This window comes from Amblyomma mixtum, chromosome 1, assembly GCF_055824585.1.
Source record: "Amblyomma mixtum isolate Tamu chromosome 1, ASM5582458v1, whole genome shotgun sequence".
Taxonomy (NCBI): domain Eukaryota; kingdom Metazoa; phylum Arthropoda; class Arachnida; order Ixodida; family Ixodidae; genus Amblyomma; species Amblyomma mixtum.
Genome location: NC_143012.1, coordinates 276,014,847 through 276,037,001, shown reverse-complemented (window position 1 = coordinate 276,037,001; position 22,155 = coordinate 276,014,847). Strand labels below are relative to the sequence as shown.

The following is a 22,155-nucleotide window of genomic DNA, read 5'->3' as shown; positions in this document are numbered from 1 at the left end:
GCAGGTGGTTTTAAGAGATCATGCGCCAACTAGCTCAACAATCCACCTTATTAAAGTTTGAGTCGATTATACAAAGTTTGCATATAGTTTACGCTTGCGACTACGTTTCCGTCCGCTCTCTCGTCTGCTATTCACGTCCGTCGTGTGAATCCTTTAGCCCGCGGACGACCCTCTGGCGTGATGTGACGTCTTCGGATTCGTTCCGCGAGACCTGCGATTCGGTCCTCCGTGTGAATCCACCTTTAGCGACGGAAAAATTAGTTACAATTCACAATAGTTTTACAAGGCATTAGTAATTACCCAAACACTTAATACGCGAGTTAAAGAGCCTTTCTCTCTTGCCCAGCACTACAGCCCTCGATTACAATACATATTCACGTAGGTCTGCTCGTATATGTGAAGGAAGGAGGCTTCCCGCCCTCTTTTCAACTTTCTTCGGGACTGTGACTTTGAATACAGATGGTGACTGCTACATTTGATGACTACTGCGCGGTTTGGGCACATGCCAACGTAGACTGGTGATTTTAGTTAATGTCTGAGTTTCGCTACAGTGGAACAGTAGCCGGCAGAACATTTGCAAGGCTAATCCCACCAGTGACAAACAACACCTCAACCTAACTGCCCTTTAATAGTGAACTCGAAGCGGGAGTCCGATTGAAAAAAGCCAAGAATATATTAGGACAGGGGCACCACAGTATTCTGTTCCAGCCGTCCCTTTGTCGAGATGTTTCGTTGGTCCGAATAATTTCTTGTTTGTTTGTTTGTTTGTTTGTTTGTTTGTTTGTTTGTTTGTTTGTTTGTTTGTTTGTTTGTTTGTTTGTTTGTTTGTTTGTTTGTTTGTTTGTTTGTTTGTTTGTTTGTTTGTTTGTTTGTTTGTTTGTTTGTTTGTTTGTTTGTTTGTTTGTTTGTTTGTTTCAAATAGGAGTGCATGGACAACACCTCGTGGCGCCTGCTGCCCTTTAGCGCAACCGCCAGCGAAGCAAAGCTGAAGAAACCGTTTTCCAGTCATGTCAGCCGGCGGGAACACCCACCGAACGTGTCGTGTCCCCATCCGAGCACGGTGGCGTCGTCTCGGTCGGGGAGGGAGTCCCGCTCGGGAAGGCAAGCTGCCGGCTTGCGTATGTAGCTCTTGAATGCCGATGCGTTGAGGAACAGCAGCGCCACATCGTTGTAGTGGAAGCGGTCGTCGTAGTCGGGGTGGATGTGCACCGACTCCACGTGACGCTCGACAAAGGGCTCGCTGCTTTGGTCCGATATGCTGACGCCTCCGACGCGGACCACGTAGTGAGTGTCGCTTCTGAGGAAAGAAAGAAAAAATTGCCGACGATTACGTTACTTTCTAATGCGAAATTTGAGCGCAGCACATTAGCTGTTTCAGCTTTTCGATAGATTGAGGCAAAGAATTCAAGCAAGACATGTGTGTACAATTACAGGCAACTTGTTATTTTTCACACATATTCCTTCCTCAAGAAACACTCCGCTAACAGTTCTTGATTGTCATGAAGGAAGCTTTGAGGTAGGAGAAATAGATAAATATATGCTCGACCTGCTGCACCGATGCTGGTTCTCAAAGAAGAGATCTATGCATATGCAAGGTGGTGGTGGTGAAAAACTTTATTATTAGAGGAGTATTTCGCCAGGTTGCCACAGCCGTGGGAGGATTTACGAGCGAGTGGAACGGGATGTTCTCCCACATTAGTGGTAAGGAATTCAGGTTTGTTTGTCTTTATATCTACATTAAAGTCTCCGCTCACATTGCCACCCTGGCAGGTGGCAGTTAATGGTCGGTCGCGAGAGTTCGCTCAAAGTTGTCAGCACTAACGCATACGGCTAGCCCTCATCTCTCTCTCATCAACCCACGTATCTATAAGCGTGATGCAGGCGTCCACTGACCCAGGGAGCCAGTTATGCGCATATGCGCACTTCCTTTCTTTGAAATGATCGGGGTGTAAAACGTTCTATACGCCAACGCCAATAACACAATGAACGCCGATGGCCTATGGCTTCAGCGTGGCGTTTCTGGCACGACGTTGTCGATGCCAACGCATGCAGCGCACATCTGTCACAACCACCACGTAGCTTAAAGCACGATTGAGGTGTCCACTGTTCCAAGGGAGCAGTTATGCGCCTTCCCTCTAGTTAAAGTGTCCACCGAGATGTGTGAGACAGATAGTGCGCCATTTCCTTTCCTCAAAAAAAATTTACCAATTTTGCCCTCTGCTTTCCAAGCTCCCGCTCCATTGGTTCCGCAGCTTAAAGCGCGACTAAGGTGTCCACTGCTGGTTACAACGGACAACGGCGATGGTGACGCCGCGAAACGCAGAAACCGGCGCCAGAGAGCTGCGCTCTCTGTGCTCGCGCTGGCCGGGAATCTAGATGTTTGTAGGAGTGCAACGCGAAAAAAAGAAATGTTTGCACAGATTCGAGTGCGAGACAGCATACAATGTGCACGCACACATAGGAAACCTTTAGGGCATAGAAAACCCTTCCCCCCCCCCCCCCCCAAAAAAAAAAAAAAAAGAAATACGGCTATTATAGGGGGCTCCATAGAAAGGGCATGTTTGGCGGCCGTTTATGTCCAGGCGACCGGGTAAAAATTGGCTGAAGGCTTAGCTTGGGTAAAAATTGGCTGAAGGCTTAGCTTGGTTAAGCCTGGCTGATTGCGAAAGCAATAATACCTGGCTGCGCTTGGTTCTGCTGGTAGTTTCGTTACTCGGATTCACGCGTAGCAGACTCGAACTCGCCAACTCTTATCTCTTGTTCTTCACGTCGCTGAGCCACGATTTCACCGTCTCGAATCACCACAATGCTCTGCTCTTTCTTGGTTGGTTGGTTGGTTGGTTGGTTGGCCTCAAGTAGAATGGCACATACCCACTACGGGGGAGCGGCCAAGACACAGGCGGTGAACTGTTGGAATGATTAGGAGTTTTAGAGAAAAAGGAGTAGTAATAGGGTATCTTGGCTGTATACTGCACTCTTCTTTTAGCAAGCCGCTCTTCTTTCTGTTCCGACGTTTCTTCCGCACGGCGTTTTCTTCTCTTGTGATTATATCGCTCCGCACTACTCATAGATTCTTCTTCGTGCATTAAGTAAAATTTATTAGAATAATTAATTTAATCAAATGATTAGATTAATTAATTTAATTAATTTGATTTAATAAATTAATGAGCCTTCATCGATGAGACGAGTTGGGCCCCCAGCTCTCCTCTTGTCGTGACGTCACGCGGTCACGTGGTAGCGCGCCGCAGCTGCGCCGGAGCGAAGGATGAACCTCCATCGATGGCAGAAAAGTGCAAGCAGCATTGCTTTCGCAATAAAAGCGAGCCTCAAACTTGTGCTGAATAGCGCCCGTAAAGACTCGCAGAGATAGGTGCGTGGATGTAAACGTGTTGGCGCATTTGGACTGTCGTTATTAACGTTTGCATCTGAAAAATGTAACTTTCCTCCCTGCAGCAACATCACGAACTGTGCTGTAGCCGATGACGGACTTTCAAATGATTAGAGGGGCGGCGCCATAACAAACGAATATGCGTGCGGGGAGATGAAACTGCTTTTAGAAGAAAGAGGAAACAGAATGCAAAGTACATACTAGAGCGCATAGCGGAGGGACTGTACACTAGGCGTCTCGTGGCTGCGTCCAAACTATACAAGGTGTTTTACCTAAGACTGTACACAATTTTTAAAAATAGGATTTTTGAGTTAGAAGAGCGATTGCCAGCGGTGTAGTACATCAGAATACAGCTAAGACATGCTGACTAGCACGTTGGTTAAATAATATTAAATAGTTAGCCTTTTAACTATTACTGTTAGGATCTTTAATTATTGAGAGGCCTATGGCCCACCGTAAGCAACATTCATATCAGTTTCTGGAATTTCGAAAACGCGGTTACCATCACCGCTGTGGCCCAACAAATTTTGGCTATTTCGACGAGCTACGTGCACTGGGGAGGTTGCTTTTCCTGCAAGCTCCTCGAAAGTGCATGTATTTTGGCGCGATGCAGCTTAAATTTGTTGAGCCACTGCGCCGACGGTAACCGTGTTTTAGAAATTCTAAAAACTAACACGGGTATTGCCTCCGGTCGGCTACATCCCTATGAATAATTATTGAGCCTAAGAGTAATAGTTAAAAAGTTAACTATTCGATATTAGTTAACCAGCCTGCTAGTTAGCACATCTTAGCTGTATTCTGATGTACTGCGCCGCTGACTGTGCTAGTCAGCGGCGCAGTACATCAGAATACAGCTAAGATGTGCTAACTAGCAGGCTGGTTAACTAATATTGAATAGCTAATAGTTATTGAATGTCGAGAAAAGCGCTCTCATAACTCAAAAAGCCTATTTTTAAAAATTGTGGAAGTCTTATATGAAGCATGTATACGATGTTTCAGCTAGCTTGTGCACAGCTTTAAGAAAACCACGACTCGTACTACGAATATTCGGTTGTTGCAAAATAGCCGTCCTGAACAGAACAGCATATCTATAAATGCTCCTACTTTGTTGATTAAGAAAGGCAAAAGCGTTAACTTTCTAATCGTTAATTGCAACCATTAATTTACAAAATAAAACTAGAAAAGCAAGCTGAGAAAAGCACATTTAAGTTGATTTTCTAAATGGACGTTGGCGTGGTTCCTTTTTTACCATAAAATAAAGCCCACGAGACTTTAAAATTGTCACGTGATTATGCGCTCTCGCGCCGCAGTGTAGGTTCGCTCAAATGTGCTCCATCCCGCCGCGGTGGCTCAGTGGTTACGGCGCTCGGCTGCTGACCCGAGAGACGCGGCTTCGATCTCGGCCGCGGCGGCCGAATTTCGATGGAGGCGAAATTCTAGAGGCCCGTGTACTGTGCGATGTCAGTGCACGTTAAATAACCCCAGGTGGTCGAAATTTCCGGAGCCCTTCACTACGGCGTCCCTCATAGCCTTAGTCGCTTTGGGATGTTAAACCCCAATAAACCAATAAACCAATCAAATGTGCTCCGATTGAAGGAACTAGGATAACTTGTTCCTATTCCTAGGAACTAGGGGTAGGCGCGACCACCTACGTTGGAAACAAAGTATATGTACTATGCTATAAGACGGCGACGGCTTCGTCACGCTCCCATTGCAGCCTCATGATCCAGCAAAGTGCGCCAACTCCTCGCGTAACCACAGGTGCGACCAGCCATTGGTTTCTTCATTGCGGCTTTGCTTAATCTTTTCCCTTCATTTATGGCACCTTTGAGGGTGATAACATCAGGACGCAGGAGCGCACAGTCACGCGACAATTTTTAAAACTCGCGATCTTTATTTTAAGCTAGAAAAAAAAATCACACCAAACATACTTTCAAGAACTAAAATTGAATGGAAGTGACTCAATTTGCCAAACAAACTTTGCATCGAAAATTTTGCGCTGAAGTTAGATACAACAAAGTAAGTCTTTTAAAGTTATGCTTGCCTTCACAGGACGACTAACTATAACTCTGCACCGGTCGAATTTCCGTATAGTGGGTCGTTGGGTTTGTAAAGCCTGGCAAAAGTTAGTTGCAGCATCGTGTGCAGGAAGAAAAATATTCACTTTCACTGTCTGCTCCATTCCAGGAATCACATTTGGAGGACATCCCTGACATGCCCTTTTATCAACATAGCTTGTACCAAGCTGCTAAAACGAAAAGGAATACGTTTCAGGGCAGCTGTGACCTTCAGACCATATTCTTCGCCCAGTACGCTGGTATGAATAACAACTTCCAGATAATGATATGAACTAAAATGTCCTAGCTTAATAACTTTGTATATCCCTGCCAAGTGCATCAAAATTAGCAGTTACCATTCTTTCAGTCATGGCTTTAACAAATCTAGAGCGCCTTCACTGATGAAAATTTATTCATCGAATAGGCCTCTATGACGACTGGTGGTGGCATGGAGGTGTACTTACAAAGAGTTGTAGTAGCAGTGGGCTGCTGACAGTACCACCCTTCTGGCTATCAATGTACCTCCGCACCAGAAATTGAGGACCTTAACGCCGTCCCGAAACACCGCCACCTGTGAAACAAACAACAACGAATTGAGGAAAGTTGAGCGCCTTTGTGTAACGTACTAAGAGTGGCGTCAAGTACATGACATTGCCTGAAAAATAACAATTCTTTGGATAAAGCGCACCACTTATGTTAACATTGAATGTAAAAGAAAGCGCCGAAACTCTAAACATTCGAGTCTTTTTCAATATCGCTTCCCATCAGAAGTTCAGATTTACGTATACTAACTTTGTGTCTCAGCAGCAATATATTTCAGTTAGTTTAGGAGATCCTTTCTTCGTCTACGTTTCCATTCATTTCCTGCACAAAGGTACAGTATTCTTTGCTTCTGTAGTTGACCGACATCGTTTAGTTGCACATCGCTGAGCATACTCGAGGCGTTCTCTACAAGAGTAAATTCCCTGCCAGCCCCATTGACGCACGGGAATGACGTGGATGGAGAGGCTGCAAGGCCTCGTCAGAAGCGTCTCGTCTCGAAGTAGTAACACGTCCGGCCCCTTGAACTGACCGCCCTTCCTAAAAGCATGCTTTGAAACCGATGAAAGACTGACGATTGTTCATTATAATATATCTCCAAACTTGAAGAATATAAGTCCAGTGTTGATCTGTGCAAGACAGCAGTCTGTTTTGTTTACCGTCTACCTATTCTTTTGACTATTCTTGTTGCCGATAAAAATAGCCCTTAAACATGACTGCATTGTTAGTCTACACGGTTCCGAGAATAAGGAAAAAGAAGGATTCCCGGTTAGAAGTTGAAATAACGTCCACCTACTCCCAGAAAAAAAAATAAAATGCTCACTTATTTTCGAAGACGGCACTGTGTTCGAGCAGAATGGAAGAAAATCCATTATCGTGAGACGAGCGATCAGAGACCACCGATCGGCAGAAACGTTACCGACAAACGCGGGGAATTCCCGACGGCTCGATTTGCTGGGCGCCGAGTAAAGGCTGACCGAGTAAACGACGTGAAGTACTCAGAACGCGCGTCCTGAGAGGAGGGGGAAACGAAATTCGAAGCCAGCGTTATCGCAATCTGTACCCGAGAACTCCCCGGCTCCACTGGAGGTGGGACGCCAACTGGAAAACGCAGCGTACCCGTCGGCGACTTCGCATGTGGTTATTCTTGACAGAATCATTTGTACCGCCCTCTTCGAAGTTTTCCACGGCACTGGGTCTTTTCTTTTTCTACTCTTCAGGGCAACTCGCATAGCATCTCCAACGCTCCAAATGTGTGGTGAACAACAACTTTCCTGCTCCCCCTCCAGGCCTGGAAGTGCCAGTAGTGCTGCTGAAGCTCTGCTTATGACACAGCAGCAAACGTTCGATCTGTCCAAGGAATTCCTGAGACACTGCAAGTCTCCGCGCGTTAGGCCTATTTGGAATTCGCCTTCGTCTTTAGTTATCGTTGGATATTGTGATATGCAGGCGCACACACATCTGCCAATCACGTGTTGCTCTAACGTACAGAGACGAATGCAAAGAGTATATTTCACTGCGTGCTAATGCAATTGACGAAAAATGCTATTTGCGTTCCAAGCACTTCGAACGCGTGTAAAAAATTCAGGGGGCACTTTGACTGTCTAAAGTGGGTAGAGGCGGAAGCGTTTTCCGCACCACCTTCGCTGTTTCTGTGGAACTGGTGGCGTCACATATATTTGAGTACTAATTACCGAGCGATGGCAAATCACTAATTAATTGTTAATTGCTGATTAATGCCTGAATACTAAATAACTGCTAATTAATGACGCTTAAGCTTCGTCTTTAGGAGTGGAACGCGACAGCGCGTTGTAGCGCTGCCAGGGAGTCCAGAGAACGCCACCACCCGTTCGGCGCCATGCCTTGCCCTTTGAACGCAACGCTTTTTGAGGAAAGGGAATGGCGCAGTAATTCTCTGTCATCTCGGTGGACACCTGAACCGCACCGTAGAGGAAGGGAGGTGGGAGTGAAAGAAGATAGATAAAGAGGAGCCGTAATGAAGAAAATTAAAATTGTATTTGAGGAAAGGAAATTACGCAGTAAATGTCTCACATATCTCGGTGGACACCCGTTGAAATTAGGGGGCACTTTTTTGACCTAAAGTGTGGTGACTGATGTGTGGTTAAGATGTTAAGCTTCGCCCCTAAGAGTGGAACGCGACAGCGTCGCGCAACGCTGCCAAGGAGTCCATAGAACGCTATCGCCCATTCGGTTCTACGCCTCGCTCGTCGGTAAATTGGTTTTTGAGGAAAGGAAATGTATCTGTCTCTCATTTGTCGGTGGACACCTAAACCTCGCCGGAAGAGAAGGGAAGAGGATGGCAGTGAGTGAAGACACCGTATTCACTAGACGCGCCTTTGTTCATTCCAAACCATCGAGCAGGCATGGCGGAGTGGATAGCGTGCTCGTCTCTCACGCCGAAGACCGGGGTTCGATTCCTGAGCTCGATCAATTTCTTAACCGCTTTTATTTATTTATATGGCCTGACTAGTAAAGCTAATTAGGCTAATTGGGTAATTAAGCAATTAACTAAGCTCAGTCCCACTTAGAGCATCACTATACGATCCCTTCAATTGGTTGTATGGTTACTAGCCAAAGTGCAATTGGCCCCGTTTGAAATTCGCGCACTGTGACGTCACGACCGTTTCCGCCAATTAAAAAGCCCACTTTTTAAGGCGGAAGCCTTTAATGTCTCATCGTTGTAAGCAGCAGTTGTCGACAAAAAATGTCACGCTTTTCAATTGGCGGAAACGGTCGTGACGTCACAGTGCGCGAATTTCAAACGGGGCCAATAGCTTTTCAATGGGCGGAAACGGTCGTGACGTCACAGTGCGCGAATTTCAAACGGGGCCAATTGCACTTTGGCTAGTAACCATACAACCAATTGAAGGGATCGTATAGTGATGCTCCAAGTGGGACTGAGCTTAGTTAATTGCTTAATTACCCAATTAGCCTAATTAGCTTTACTAGTCAGGCCATATAAATAAATAAAAGCGATTAAGAAATTGGTCGAGCTCAGGAATCGAACCCCGGTCTGCGGCGTGAGAGACGAGCACGCTATCCACTCCGCCATGCCAGCTCGATGGTTTGGAATGAACAAAGGCGCGTCTAGTGAATACGGTGTCTTCACTCACTGCCATCCTCCTCCCTTCCCTTCCGGCGAGGTGTAGGTGTCCACCGAGATATGACAGACACATACATTTCCTTTCCTCAAAAGAGTAAAGCGTACAAGAATGGCGGATGGCGTTCTATGGACTCCTTCCTTGGCAGCGTTGCAAGACGCTGTGGCGTTCCACTCTTAGGGGCGAAGCTTAACATCTTAACCACACATCAGTGACCACACTTTAGGTAAAAAAAAATGCCCCCCCCCCCCCCCCCCCTGAATTTTGACGGGTGTCCACCGAGATATGTGAGACAGTTACTGCGTAATTTCCTTTCCTCAAATACAATTTTCATTTTCTTCATTACGGCTCCTCTTTATCTATCTTCTTTCACTCCCACCTCCCTTTCTCTACGGTGCGGTTCAGGTGTCCACCGAGATGACAGAGAATTACTGCGTCATTTCCTTTCCTCAAAAAGCGTTGCGTTCAAAGGGCAAGGCATCGCGCCGAAGGGTGGTGGCGTTCCGTGGACTCCTTGGCAGCGCTACAACGCGCTGTCGCGTCCCACTCCTAAAGGCGCAGCTTAAGCGTCATTAATTAGCAGTTAATTAGTATTCAGGCATTAATCAGTAATTAACAATTAATTAGTGATTTGCCATCACTTAGTAATTAGTACTCAAATATATGTGGCGCCACCAGTGCCACAGAAACAGCGAAGGTGGTGCGGAAAACGCTTCCGCCTCTACCCACTTTAGACAGTCAAAGTGCCCCCTGAATTTTTGTGAAAGCTTATGTACATAAAAATTCAAATAAAGTTTTAAATATCGAAAGGAAAAATTTAGCAACTCCAAAGAACCCGTTCGTTCTACCTTCTATTTTTCCAGCTCCCTTCTGACTACTACTACTTTTTCTGGTATACTACGACTGTGACGAACTCTATCCTTCGAAGTCTGCTCAGTGGAAATAATAGTTCCATGATACAAGGCGCAATAGTGGACAGGACGAACGAAGAGCGAACACGGACAATGCGCTTCGTCCTGTCCACTCTTGCGCCTAGTATCATCGAGTCATGCCATGCACCACCTTGCCCAACAGTCGATTCTTCTGAAAATAATAGTTCATGACGTCATACACGCTCACTCTTGCTTAAAACGACCAGCTCGATGATATGGTCTTCTGCGTGCTCGGTGGTCTTCCGCAAACTCGACTCGTGGAGATCAAGTTGGAAGAATAGCGTTATGAAAGCAACGAAGAAGCTACACTTCGTAAGCCCCTCGTTGTAACCGCCAGTGATCGTAACTTTTTGGGCAAAAATTTACTTAACTCTAAATCTTAACTGTACTTGACTGGATTCAAAATTATTTGTTTCAGCGGCGACAATGTGTTGTTTTAAATGGGAAACGTTCAGGCTACGTAAATGTTACATCGGGCTTTCCGTAATACTCGGTTTTGGAACCACTCTTGTTCTTGGTTTTTGTAACTGACATTTCTGATGAAATTTCATCTTCTCTGCGGTTATTTGCCGATGACTGCGTTGTGTACAGAAAAATTGTTACTGACAACGATATTTCATGTTTACAAACAGACCTAACAAGAATTGAATCATGGTGTTCCACTTGGAAAATGAATTTAAATGTCAAAAAGTGCATTCATGGTTGTTTTATTAAAAAGAAAAAACCAACTGATTCTCGATATATGATTAACAACGAACTAATACGTAAAGAGGCAGCAAATAAGTATTTAGGCATAACGCAGGCATCTGATTGTTCCTGGTACGCGCACATTGATGACTTGGTGTGCAGGGCAAGTAGAACACTGAATTTTATTCAACACAATTTGCGATGTTCGCATGTGAATTTAAAAAACATTGCTTATCTGAGTTGCGTCAGACTTATTTTGGAGTACGGCTGTGCGGTTTGGAACCCTTCGAACAAGACGTTCACTGAGCACATTGAACGAATTGAAAACCGTGCAGCCAGGTTTGTCTTAGGACGATTCCGAAGGCGGAATAGCGTAAGTGCCATGAAGAATCAGCTCAAATGGGAACTACTTGCCTCCCGCCGAAGAAAACTATAGACTTAAACTCTTATACACAATATTTCCTAATAAAACCGGTATTAATAGAGAAACCTATTTGAAGAAGCCTCACTATGTTTCCAGGCGCACAGACCATAATCTCAAAATTCGCGAGTATCACGCAAGGACTGGCACTTACGCAAACTCTCTTTTTTTTTTTTTTGTTAGAACAATCGGCGAATGGAATCGACTGAGTGAAATGCAGGTGTGCTGTACTCACGAGGATGTATTTTTTTCAATGCTGTAACCACCCTGCGGTAACGCCTTCGAGCGATGCGGGGTAACCTATGAATAAAGATCATGCTCATCGATATAAACATGACGCCGATATAAAGAGATGAACAGCAGCCCTTCCGTTGCATTGTCTAAGAGGGAATTAGAATACCTACCCTGCCATGTGTCTTTTAGATAACTTTCTGGTTGTGATTATTTCTTTTAAGGCTTATATATGAATTTCGTTCTTCAGTAAGCCCATTAGGCCCACTTGATAGTCAGCGCTTGCTCGTGTCTACCACCGTCTTTCTTCCCGTCTTTGGTGCGCTGTGCAATAATGAACACATCCCAACTCGAACAAATTTCTCCTTTAATCGACATTAATAAATCTCGTAAAAAAATGTTTTCGCAATATGAATTTAGCTCAGCTTGCAAAAAGACGAAAACTCACTAAAGATAGAGCCATTTTGTGTGCCTTCCCCGCAATCTCGTCTCAAATTTTGCTCTTTTCACTGCAACTTTCCACACCTCCTCAACACAAAGTCACGTCAATAACGTCAATTCAGCAGGGTGAAGTATGTGACAAGATTTTGAAACAGCTTAGTTCCACTTGCAGCGAAAGCTTACCATGAAAGGGTAGTCTCCAAGCTGGGCGTCCTTTCCACCTTTCACAACTGGTATGAAGTCAATGTGGCCAGGTTTGTTAGGTGTCTTGCCGCAATCTGAAAACATACATTGTTCTGACCGGATGCTCATAGCAACGCATAGTTGTCGAAACTGATGCAGTCACCTGAAATTTATACTACCACTTTCTTTGCGATCCCAAGCCCCCCACCCTCTGCTTTCGTAAAAAGATTCGGAGCAAAGTTTGTACGCGAATCTGAGCGTCACTTTCTTTTTCTTTTTTGAAAGGATGTGCACGCACGAAGCCAAGACGCCAAACACGCTTGCTGACACAGTAGTCGAGCCTTCCGAGTCGCGACCGCGCGGCGTCCGCGGCGCGATCTCCGCCTTTTTGTGTCGGTACGATCCGGCATCACGCGACAAAAGGTGGCACAGAACGCCAAAAACCGTCCCAAAGTCAATTACAGATGATCCCGATAACGCTATTAGCGCGTTTTCACGGGGGCCTGGTATGGGCGGCGCTCCACGGAATTAGGCTTCGAGAGAGCGCCGTTGCACTGTATGGTGCCAGTTGTTCGAAAGCCCTAATGGAAGTCGGACATGAGTTCGAAGAAGGCTGCCTACACCTCGAAGTTGAAGCGAACACTAATCACGTTTGGCGAAGACAACAGAAACCACAGCGCAACCGCGGAATTCAGCGTAGACCGAGCCTGCGTCATGAGGTGGTTGAAGCAACAGGACCACATTTTCAATAAGACCGCGCAAGGCCCGACATTCGCAGGTTCAAAAAGAAGACAGCGAGTTTGTTTCAGTTAGCAATCCTTTTAAAACAGACCTTCGACAGGAATGGGTGTGGAACCCTGACCAGAAGACGTCGACGGCTGGAAGGCTGCAGAAAGCGTCCGCGTCAACCATCGCTACGTGAAATTCGGACGCATGGAGGCAGGTCCATGTCGACGCTGTGGCCAAGTCATTTATGAAGTGAGAGTGACTGAGTACCTGGAGGTCATTCTAATTTTTCTAATCTAAGCACCCTTCCCCACTTTGGGCATCGCGATCGTGAAAAAAGGGCCGCTTAGAATGAAGTAAATAATTAAAACGGCTGACACGCTCATTTTCTGCCTCAAATTGGTTTAGTTTAATTCTTCGAATACAGCCGCAAAGTTCTGCCGCAACAACGTAGTACAGAAGCATTGCATTTCAAGGTCCAGCTTTAGAAGCGAGAGCGGGCGACGAAGCGGACAGTTGGAGGCGTCCGTGGATCAAGCAAGGATAACAGAGAAGCAAGCCGAAATGACTGCGTCAGCTGAGCCGAAGACGCGTAATAAGTGTAAGGGTGACATCTCTCCAACTGCAGCACTCTCGTGACACTTCCACACTGCGCACTAAGGTGTGACTTCCCGCTTGATGCGCTCGTCATGGTGGCTCTGGATGTTCCTCTGGAAACCATTATGCTAACAAGGAAAAGACTCCTATGGACCACAGAAGGCAGGGCTCGAGTAATTACGCCATGCCGTCGAGCAAGGCTGCTCAGAGAAGGAAGCGCCGCTGGAACGACTGCTCACTGCCGCGAACGATGTGAAGGCAGAGTGGGAAGAAATACCAAGGTGACCGGCAGAGGACTGACAACCACAAGCACAGCATGGAATGAAGAGAAGAAGCGCAGACAAAACAAATGAAACCATAATTTCCAGTGATTCGATCGTCTGTCAATACGCTTCGTTTCATACCGCAGCTCTAACTACGCCGTACTTCTTTGCACCTGATGAAAGGGTTCTCGAAGATTGTTGTAACCATACCGTAGCCTAGTTTAATCGGGTAGAGGGAAATCACTTCTTAACGGGGTCAAACCGAACCAAGAATCTTGTGTGAAGCCTCGTAATAACTAGGGTAAGCTCGAGTTAGTTGGGAGGAGCGTTGCTTCAGCTGCAGCCGAGTGGAGACAGGAGGGGAAAATTAAGAGCGAGAAACGCGGTTGCGTGCATATGCAGATGCCAGAAAGAAGAAGAGAAGAATGAACACATGCATTCGCAGGTCTACTCGGTTTAAATGCGTTAGAACCCGACCACTTTTTTAATCTTGCTTCGCCATTCGCTCAAGCGACGAGATCTGCAATTGCGAGGATCTACCAGTCGACTCGGTGCAAAGTGAACATAAAACAGATCCGAAAATAAGAACTGCACACTATTCGTTAATGCGGTCCCCCTTGGCGCGCACGTACATTTCCCGTTCTCGTACTTGAGCCCGCTGATCTTGACGATTCTTTCGAGCGGTGGCCGCGGCGTGACTGCGGCCCCTCGCAGCTCGTTGCGGGGGCAGCAGGCGTGCGCGACGCCATCTTTGAGGTCGCACAGCGGAGGGAACTTCTTCTGGCGCACCAGCTCCTGCAGCGGCGCGCAGCTGTCCAGGGGAACGCACGTGCCAGGCTGTCCGGACTCGCTGACCGTGCACGGGGCCCCATCTGCAGCGCCACCATGGACAACACACGCACTTACCCATGGGTATTGAGTATAAGTTTTCATATGCCTCCGTTCTTTCTTCTGAGAGAGTTTTCACGAGACTGCCTTTGTATCGCACTCTGATCTCTATCACACCTTCCGCATTTTTACAATTAAATGCTTCCGACAATATATTGTCACGCTGGCATTCCAACTGCTGATTGGTTTCTAGGAGGCAGTGTCTTTTCTTTATTCTTGATATAAGTAAGTACCTATGCCCGCATTTGTATGCCCCTTTATTTTTGAGCTTCAATTTCGTCCTTTCCTGTAACAGCCTTTGGGAGGCTAAAAGCATGATCTAAATAAAATAGCAGATAGTAAAGAACTTTCTGACCGCAAAGTGCCAGCCTGCAACTTTCAGTCGCCATGAACCCATCCGACATCAACAAAATACGAGCAAATCCTGTCTGTACGCGAAATTTACGTTCTTCTGTTCCTCGCAGAAAAGGCTGTGCCTACAAGCGTGTACTGAAAGCAAAAGTGCATGAACGCTACCCTTACCTACTGACGGTTCTCTGACCACCGGTTGAGACTGGTCCGGGGTAGGCGGCGCCGGCGGCGGGGTTGCTGCACGCAAGTTGCAAAAGAACATTCAGGTGGCAACACAAGGCCTTCTCTTAATCTTTGCTGAAAATGATGATGTGGAAACGTTTATTAAGGCAAAAATTGAGGGGGAATTGGGGGAAAGTGATCGGATCCTCAGCCCAGGATTGCGTTGCCAGAGGCCGCCGTCCGTGCTCTTTAAACAAGGGCTCGTTGATCCTCGACGTCCGAGCTGGACAAGACCGCCTCCCATCCTTCCCACGTTGGCTGTTCCATTAAACCTACAGAATTACTAACCAGGCAGGCCCACACCAATACTGCCGCAAATCTTTGCAATGTTTATTTATCGCGGCTTTATCACTTTGTGACGCACGATGCAACCATATTCATCTCCCATGACCGCACCCAGACGGAACGATATTGTTGTTCGAGACCGTTGCGGTTATTTTGCTCATACTCAATGCAGCGTTCGTTGTCAGCTTTAAACAGAGCACGGCGGAGAGCGGCGAGCATGCTGTCCGACGAGCGCCGAGCCCGCTCTCCGCCTCCGAGTCGTTCAGGTCTCTGTCCCTATGGCTAACGGAGTGGATGCACAGGGAAGGGAAGCGCAGCAGTGAGGCGACGAAAGTTAAATGTGCGGATGACATTAAGATTTTGGGAATAGTGTGGCTGCAGCTGGCAGTGGGCAGGGTTAATTGGGTAGATATGGGAAAGGCCTTTGTCCTGCAGTGGGCGTAGTCAGGCTGATGATGATGGTGATGGTTGGCCACAGAATTTGCACTCCGACTTAAATGCTTCTGCAGTTATTCGTGAAGTTTAGCTGGATTGTGTAATGACATAGTTTGCAGTTGTGTCAGATAACATTCTTCTGGTTTGTTCAAAGGCTTGGCTGGATTTGGATTGGGATTGATTTGCTTGGTTAAAAGTAGCTGTTGTAGAATTTCGGCAGAAGTTATCAAAGGCTGAAATGAGTCACCATCTCCATGAAGGGGGGAAGAGGGAACCCGGGAGAGAAATTCTCGGCAGGCGGCACGTGCACGCTCATTTCTCTATACCCGCTGATGACTGGTATCCAAATCAATTTCGGCAGAAGTTATCAAAGGCTGAAATGAGTCACCATCTCCATGAAGAGGGGAAGAGGGAACCCGGGAGAGAAATTCTCGGCAGGCGGCACGTGCACGCTCATTTTTCTATACCCGCTGATGACTGGTATCCAAATCAATTTCGGCAGAAGTTATCAAAGGCTGAAATGAGTCACCATCTCCATGAAGGGGGGAAGAGGGAACCCGGGAGAGAAATTCTCGGCAGGCGGCACGTGCACGCTCATTTCTCTATACCCGCTGATGACTGGTATCCAAATCAATTTCGGCAGAAGTTATCAAAGGCTGAAATGAGTCACCATCTCCAGGAAGGGGGGGAAGAGGGAACCCGGGAGAGAAATTCTCGGCAGGCGGCACGTGCACGCTCATTTCTCTATACCCGCTGATGACTGGTATCCAAATCAATTTCGGCAGAAGTTATCAAAGGCTGAAATGAGTCACCATCTCCAGGAAGGGGGGAAGAGGGAACCCGGGAGAGAAATTCTCGGCAGGCGGCACGTGCACGCTCATTTCTCTATACCCGCTGATGACTGGTATCCAAATCAATTTCGGCAGAAGTTATCAAAGGCTGAAATGAGTCACCATCTCCATGAAGGGGGGAAGAGGGAACCCGGGAGAGAAATTCTCGGCAGGCGGCACGTGCACGCTCATTTCTCTATACCCGCTGATGACTGGTATCCAAATCAATTTCGGCAGAAGTTATCAAAGGCTGAAATGAGTCACCATCTCCAGGAAGGGGGGAAGAGGGAACCCGGGAGAGAAATTCCCGGCAGGCGGCACGTGCACGCTCATTTCTCTATACCCGCTGATGACTGGTATCCAAATCAATTTCGGCAGAAGTTATCAAAGGCTGAAATGAGTCACCATCTCCATGAAGAGGGGAAGAGGGAACCCGGGAGAGAAATTCTCGTCAGGCGGCACGTGCACGCTCATTTCTCTATACCCGCTGACTGGTATCCAAATCAATTTCGGCAGAAGTTATCAAAGGCTGAAATGAGTCACCATCTCCATGAAGGGGGGAAGAGGGAACCCGGGAGAGAAATTCTCGGCAGGCGGCACGTGCACGCTCATTTCTCTATACCCGCTGATGACTGGTATCCAAATCAATTTCGGCAGAAGTTATCAAAGGCTGAAATGAGTCACCATCTCCAGGAAGGGGGGAAGAGGGAAGCCGGGAGAGAAATTCTCGGCAGGCGGCACGTGCACGCTCATTTCTCTATACCCGCTGATGACTGGTATCCAAATCAATTTCGGCAGAAGTTATCAAAGGCTGAAATGAGTCACCATCTCCAGGAAGGGGGGAAGAGGGAAGCCGGGAGAGAAATTCTCGGCAGGCGGCACGTGCACGCTCATTTCTCTATACCCGCTGATGACTGGTATCCAAATCAATTTCGGCAGAAGTTATCAAAGGCTGAAATGAGTCACCATCTCCAGGAAGGGGGGAAGAGGGAAGCCGGGAGAGAAATTCTCGGCAGGCGGCACGTGCACGCTCATTTCTCTATACCCGCTGATGACTGGTATCCAAATCAATTTCGGCAGAAGTTATCAAAGGCTGAAATGAGTCACCATCTCCAGGAAGGGGGGAAGAGGGAAGCCGGGAGAGAAATTCTCGGCAGGCGGCACGTGCACGCTCATTTCTCTATACCCGCTGATGACTGGTATCCAAATCAATTTCGGCAGAAGTTATCAAAGGCTGAAATGAGTCACCATCTCCAGGAAGGGGGGAAGAGGGAAGCCGGGAGAGAAATTCTCGGCAGGCGGCACGTGCACGCTAATTATACCCGCTGATGACTGGTATCCAAATCAAGCTGTTTGCTGGATGCGTAAGCTCCTGATTCATACAGGATTATGCAGACCAGCGTTGCAATTTTTTGTAAGGCGAAAGCCTTTAATGGCTTATTTTCCGTCCGGCGTTACATCCAGCGCCTCGGGTGACTCATCGACGAGCGCAGCTGCCAAAAGGTGACGTCATCTTCGTCGACAGGTGGAGCTGACGGCGTCGAGCGCTGCTCCGTCGTCATTCGGTGTGCGGCATCTAGTGGAGGAGGATGGCTCCCAAGCGGTGCAGCCGTAACAAACATAAGCAGTCATTGGAAGTCGGAGTAGCGCGACAAAGGCTTTCGCCTAGCGCACTTTAGGCTGCCAAAGTGCCCCGATATTGTCCCACACATAGTTTCTATAGGCTGTATGAGAATCTGTCATGATGTATTCTGATGTACAGTCTTTGTCAAAAGTTTGGAGCCCAGGGGGTTCGCTTCTAATCCTCGCAGTGGGACTCCTGTAACATTCGTGGTAGTCCTACCCATTGGAGGAGGCAGGACCAGAAATCTTCTTACCTTCAGCAAATTTGGAGTGCTGAATATGCATTACGAACCAGGCAGCGTGCTTCAGAAGCAAACCCTCTGGGCTCCAAACTTTTGACAAAGGCTGTACGATGTGAGGCCAGCAGCTTCCATCTCTGCTATTCATCCTCGTTTGACAGATAATCCACTGACTACCTCCCCCTCGTGGGTCGACACATAGTCATCCGCATTTTAGTGAACTCCACTATTGTGAAAATAAGATAGAGGAAATCACTAAACACGCGGCGGACTATGCGTGAACTCTTGCTGACAAAAAAAAAACAGCCGACCTGGCAATACATACCAATAAAAGAATTTATCAAAACCTACCCTTGCTGGGTAAGACCACGACTTTGGTAAGACGCAAAACTCAGCGACAGCTGTTTGTCGCTGCTGCGGCTGCTGCGGCTGCTGTGGCTGGTACTCATATTATTTTTTTCTGCCTTTGTTGTTGGTATACATACGAGAGGCAACGGCGTGACCGCTGTGCAACGCGACAGAGCATTCTAGCCTTGGACATCTTTTCTCCCACCACACGACTTCACGCGACATGTGACTGTGGAAATGCCATGTGAAAATGAGGCTTGCGGGGGCTATTTCTCCTCGCATTGCTTGGGGAGAACAACTTGAAACACACGAGCCCATAGACCAAATGAATGAGAGCCCTGATCTGTCAAATACGTCCCTCCCAGTCATGCTTCCTGATAGCCGTATCTCCGGCAAAACCGTGTGGCCTTCAATAATTTCGTCTACAGTGTTGTCAATGCGTATGCTTAGTAGACTATGTTCCCTCGTTGACACGGACCCCAAGTGTTATTTTATATGATTTGCATTTTAGAACTTTCAGCCTGCGCTCATTTTTCTTCCATTTCAAATATGCTACTGTGTAAGCGATCCTGTTCACAATGAAAGCCTGTATTAACTTGATGGTTTGGTTTGGTTTTGTTTGGTTTGGTTTGGTTTGGTTTATGGGGTTTAACGTCCCAAAGCGACTAAGGCTATGAGAGACGCCGTAGTGGAGGGCTCCGGAAATTTCGACCACATGGGCTTATTTAACGTGCACTGACATTGCACAGTACACGGGCCTCTAGAATTTCTCCTCCAAGGAAATTCAACCACCGCGGCCGGGATCGAACCCGCGTCTTTTGGGTCAGCAATATTGAAGAGCACTGCCTCCTGTGTTGTGTCTTACTTCCCCAGTCTCGTGTACTCTGAACTTAACTTCTCCAATTGATCGCCCCTACATTTTTTTTTTTTGGTGTTTCAATTCCTGCTCATGTGCCCCTCCCCTTTATAATGCAAATGCCCATGCAGGGAGTAGAATAAAGAAATATAGACTCACCAGGGGGCGCCGGCGGGGGCGGAGGAGGGTCCTTGTTGGGGCAGCACACGATGGGCAGCAGACCGCGTAGGCCGCAGAACATGGGGAACTTGAGCCTTCCCACGTCCTTCAGCGACTCGAGGCACTCGTTTACAGGCATGCAGGTGCCGTCGGTGGTCTCGTCGACCCGAACCAGGTGCCTTGCTCGACACGTCTGCCGCGCTAGAATATAAAGGCAGCATCAGCCACGGCCGTACAGAACAGACCGCTCCCAGGAACTCGTAATGAGACGTCAAAAGCGCACAAGCCTTTGCACACGGCGATCACTTACACCATGCACATCATATTTTTCTTATGCTCTTGTGTCATGGGACAATAGTTGTGTATAGCTCAACGCTGTGTTTGCATACAAAAGGGGGGGTCCCGGCAGCCGGATTCGACTGGAGGTGAAAAGTAGGCTTAACGCCCATAGGAATACATGGAAGCAAAAGTTTTCACAGAAGTTTTTGATTTCAAAGCGCACCTACGATGCCGTCCCTCCGTGAAGAATAGCCAAGTTTATCCTAGAACAGGTTGTAAAAGTGTGGAACGTCATTTCGGAGGCGGCGTATTTTTAAACCAGCGCGTTATGTGCGCCTGGGGGTGATTCCCTTTTGGGGGTACGGAGCCGGAGCGCGGCCCATAGGAACACATAGGAAGTAAAACTTTCTGAAATAATTTCCTCGTTTCACGAACTACCCTTGGAGTGGGCTGTTCGTTAACATTTGGCGAGTGTTTTGCAGAGCAATAGTGTGAGAAAGTATGCTACATCGTTTAGAAGCTCTCTTTTTCAAACACCACGATAAACGTATCCTGTGAAACCAGACACCTCCAATAGGTGCTTTATACGCTGGGTGTTTCGCCAAATCGCGCAAGCTTCTCGTGTAGTCTGACATTTCTGACGCACCCGCTACATTCCCTCGCAGATACTGCGTTTCAAACGATAGCAAGGTTTACATTGAGGACAGTCCTCAAACAGTATGATAAACGAACCGCGCACTGTATCAAATGACTAGCACCGTGATTACACACATACTTGGCGCTGGCGGACGCCTGATACAATTTTAAGACAAATTTATAACAGAGGTAAATCAAAAACTAAAAAAAGCAGAGCATGGTGGCCACTGCCACCACCCCTTTCAAAGAGGATGCTCCTTTCTTGCATCAATCCAGCCGGAGGCGACCGGGCGTATCGTCTGCGACGCCGCCTGCTAAAGCGCATGGTTCTCTCTCGTGCGCTTGCCATGGCATTTGAGAACTGCTTTTTCAGGTAATGCTGTATAGGCTGTCAATTCAGCGAACAAAACAGCATGTCGGACTACACGAGAAGAATGCGCGATTCGGGTAAACACCGCCATCTCGCAGTGCCATTGATGTACCCACTGAGTCATTTATGCGCCTTTCCTTTACTCAAAACTAATGGATCGTTTAGGCTGCGAATAAGATAACATTGGGAACTAGACTGTCTAATTTATTCGTACAAGCGGGCCGCCATACTGGACACACAAGCAGTGGGTGTCGGGCCTGAGCAGCGACAACTTGGACCAGCAAGGCTGGATCATCCAGCGAATCCGCAAGTAAGCTGGCGCTAGCGAAGTCATAGACAAGGGGCACCGATTACGCAGCTCCAGCAAATTCCTCTTTTGGCTAAACAAATGTCTCCTCTCTCTTTTCTCGGCGGACACCTCAACACAACACCCCCTAGACTCAACCACGCCGTGAGGGAAGGGAGGAAGGTGGAATAATTTCGACGATCTGTGGTTCTTTCACGCGCACTAACCATGCGTTACGCGGGCGCGTTTTCTTTCGCGCCACATCCGAAGACGACGAAGGCAACGCGTGGCGCGTGCAGCGGATGCAGCGCACTCGTGATCACGGCGTACTCAGGGCAATCGCGGATGAGCTCCCTATAACCGCTTTTCGCTGTATAAAAAAAAAACTGACAACGTCAATGGAGTGCAAGGTCTGGCGCCATTTATTTTATTTGGTCTATATTGCAACGGATAATCTCCGTGAAGATGACGTAGAGGAAGTGCCCGGTGTGTGCGCGCTTGCCGCTCGGGGCTGGCTGTGATCTGTACCCTGTGCTCCGGTCGTCCTTGTGCCGACATAGACTTCGGGCCACGTAACATCTTTGGTGGAGGTGCGGGGTAGAGAGTTATCAGGTGCGGTCGGACGGGGCAGAACAGGCGCAAGGGCTTCCAGTTCGCGGCGAACGATGCGGGTCACAGTGCCGGCAACGGGGTCATCATCGGAAGAGGCGCGGGGCGGTAATCGTTGTTCCTCACAGGAAGAAGTGGCGGCAGTATTAAG

The 22,155-nt window shown here is 47.6% G+C and overlaps 1 protein-coding gene across 2 annotated transcripts in view; it reads right to left on the bottom strand.

Moving 5' to 3' along the window:
- LOC149371772 (clotting factor G beta subunit-like) overlaps positions 1–22,155 on the bottom strand; it is a 32,716-nt gene that overhangs the window by 2,361 nt on the left and 8,200 nt on the right. For both annotated transcript variants that reach the window (XM_089566062.1, XM_089566063.1), the window contains 6 exons: positions 19,825–20,025; positions 14,999–15,064; positions 14,221–14,460; positions 12,003–12,097; positions 5,910–6,016; positions 1,032–1,297 (listed from right to left, as the gene is read on the bottom strand). In XM_089566062.1, coding sequence (XP_089422188.1) covers positions 1,032–1,297; positions 5,910–6,016; positions 12,003–12,097; positions 14,221–14,460; positions 14,999–15,064; positions 19,825–20,025 — 975 coding nt within the window. The remainder of the gene's footprint in view (positions 1–1,031; positions 1,298–5,909; positions 6,017–12,002; positions 12,098–14,220; positions 14,461–14,998; positions 15,065–19,824; positions 20,026–22,155) is intronic.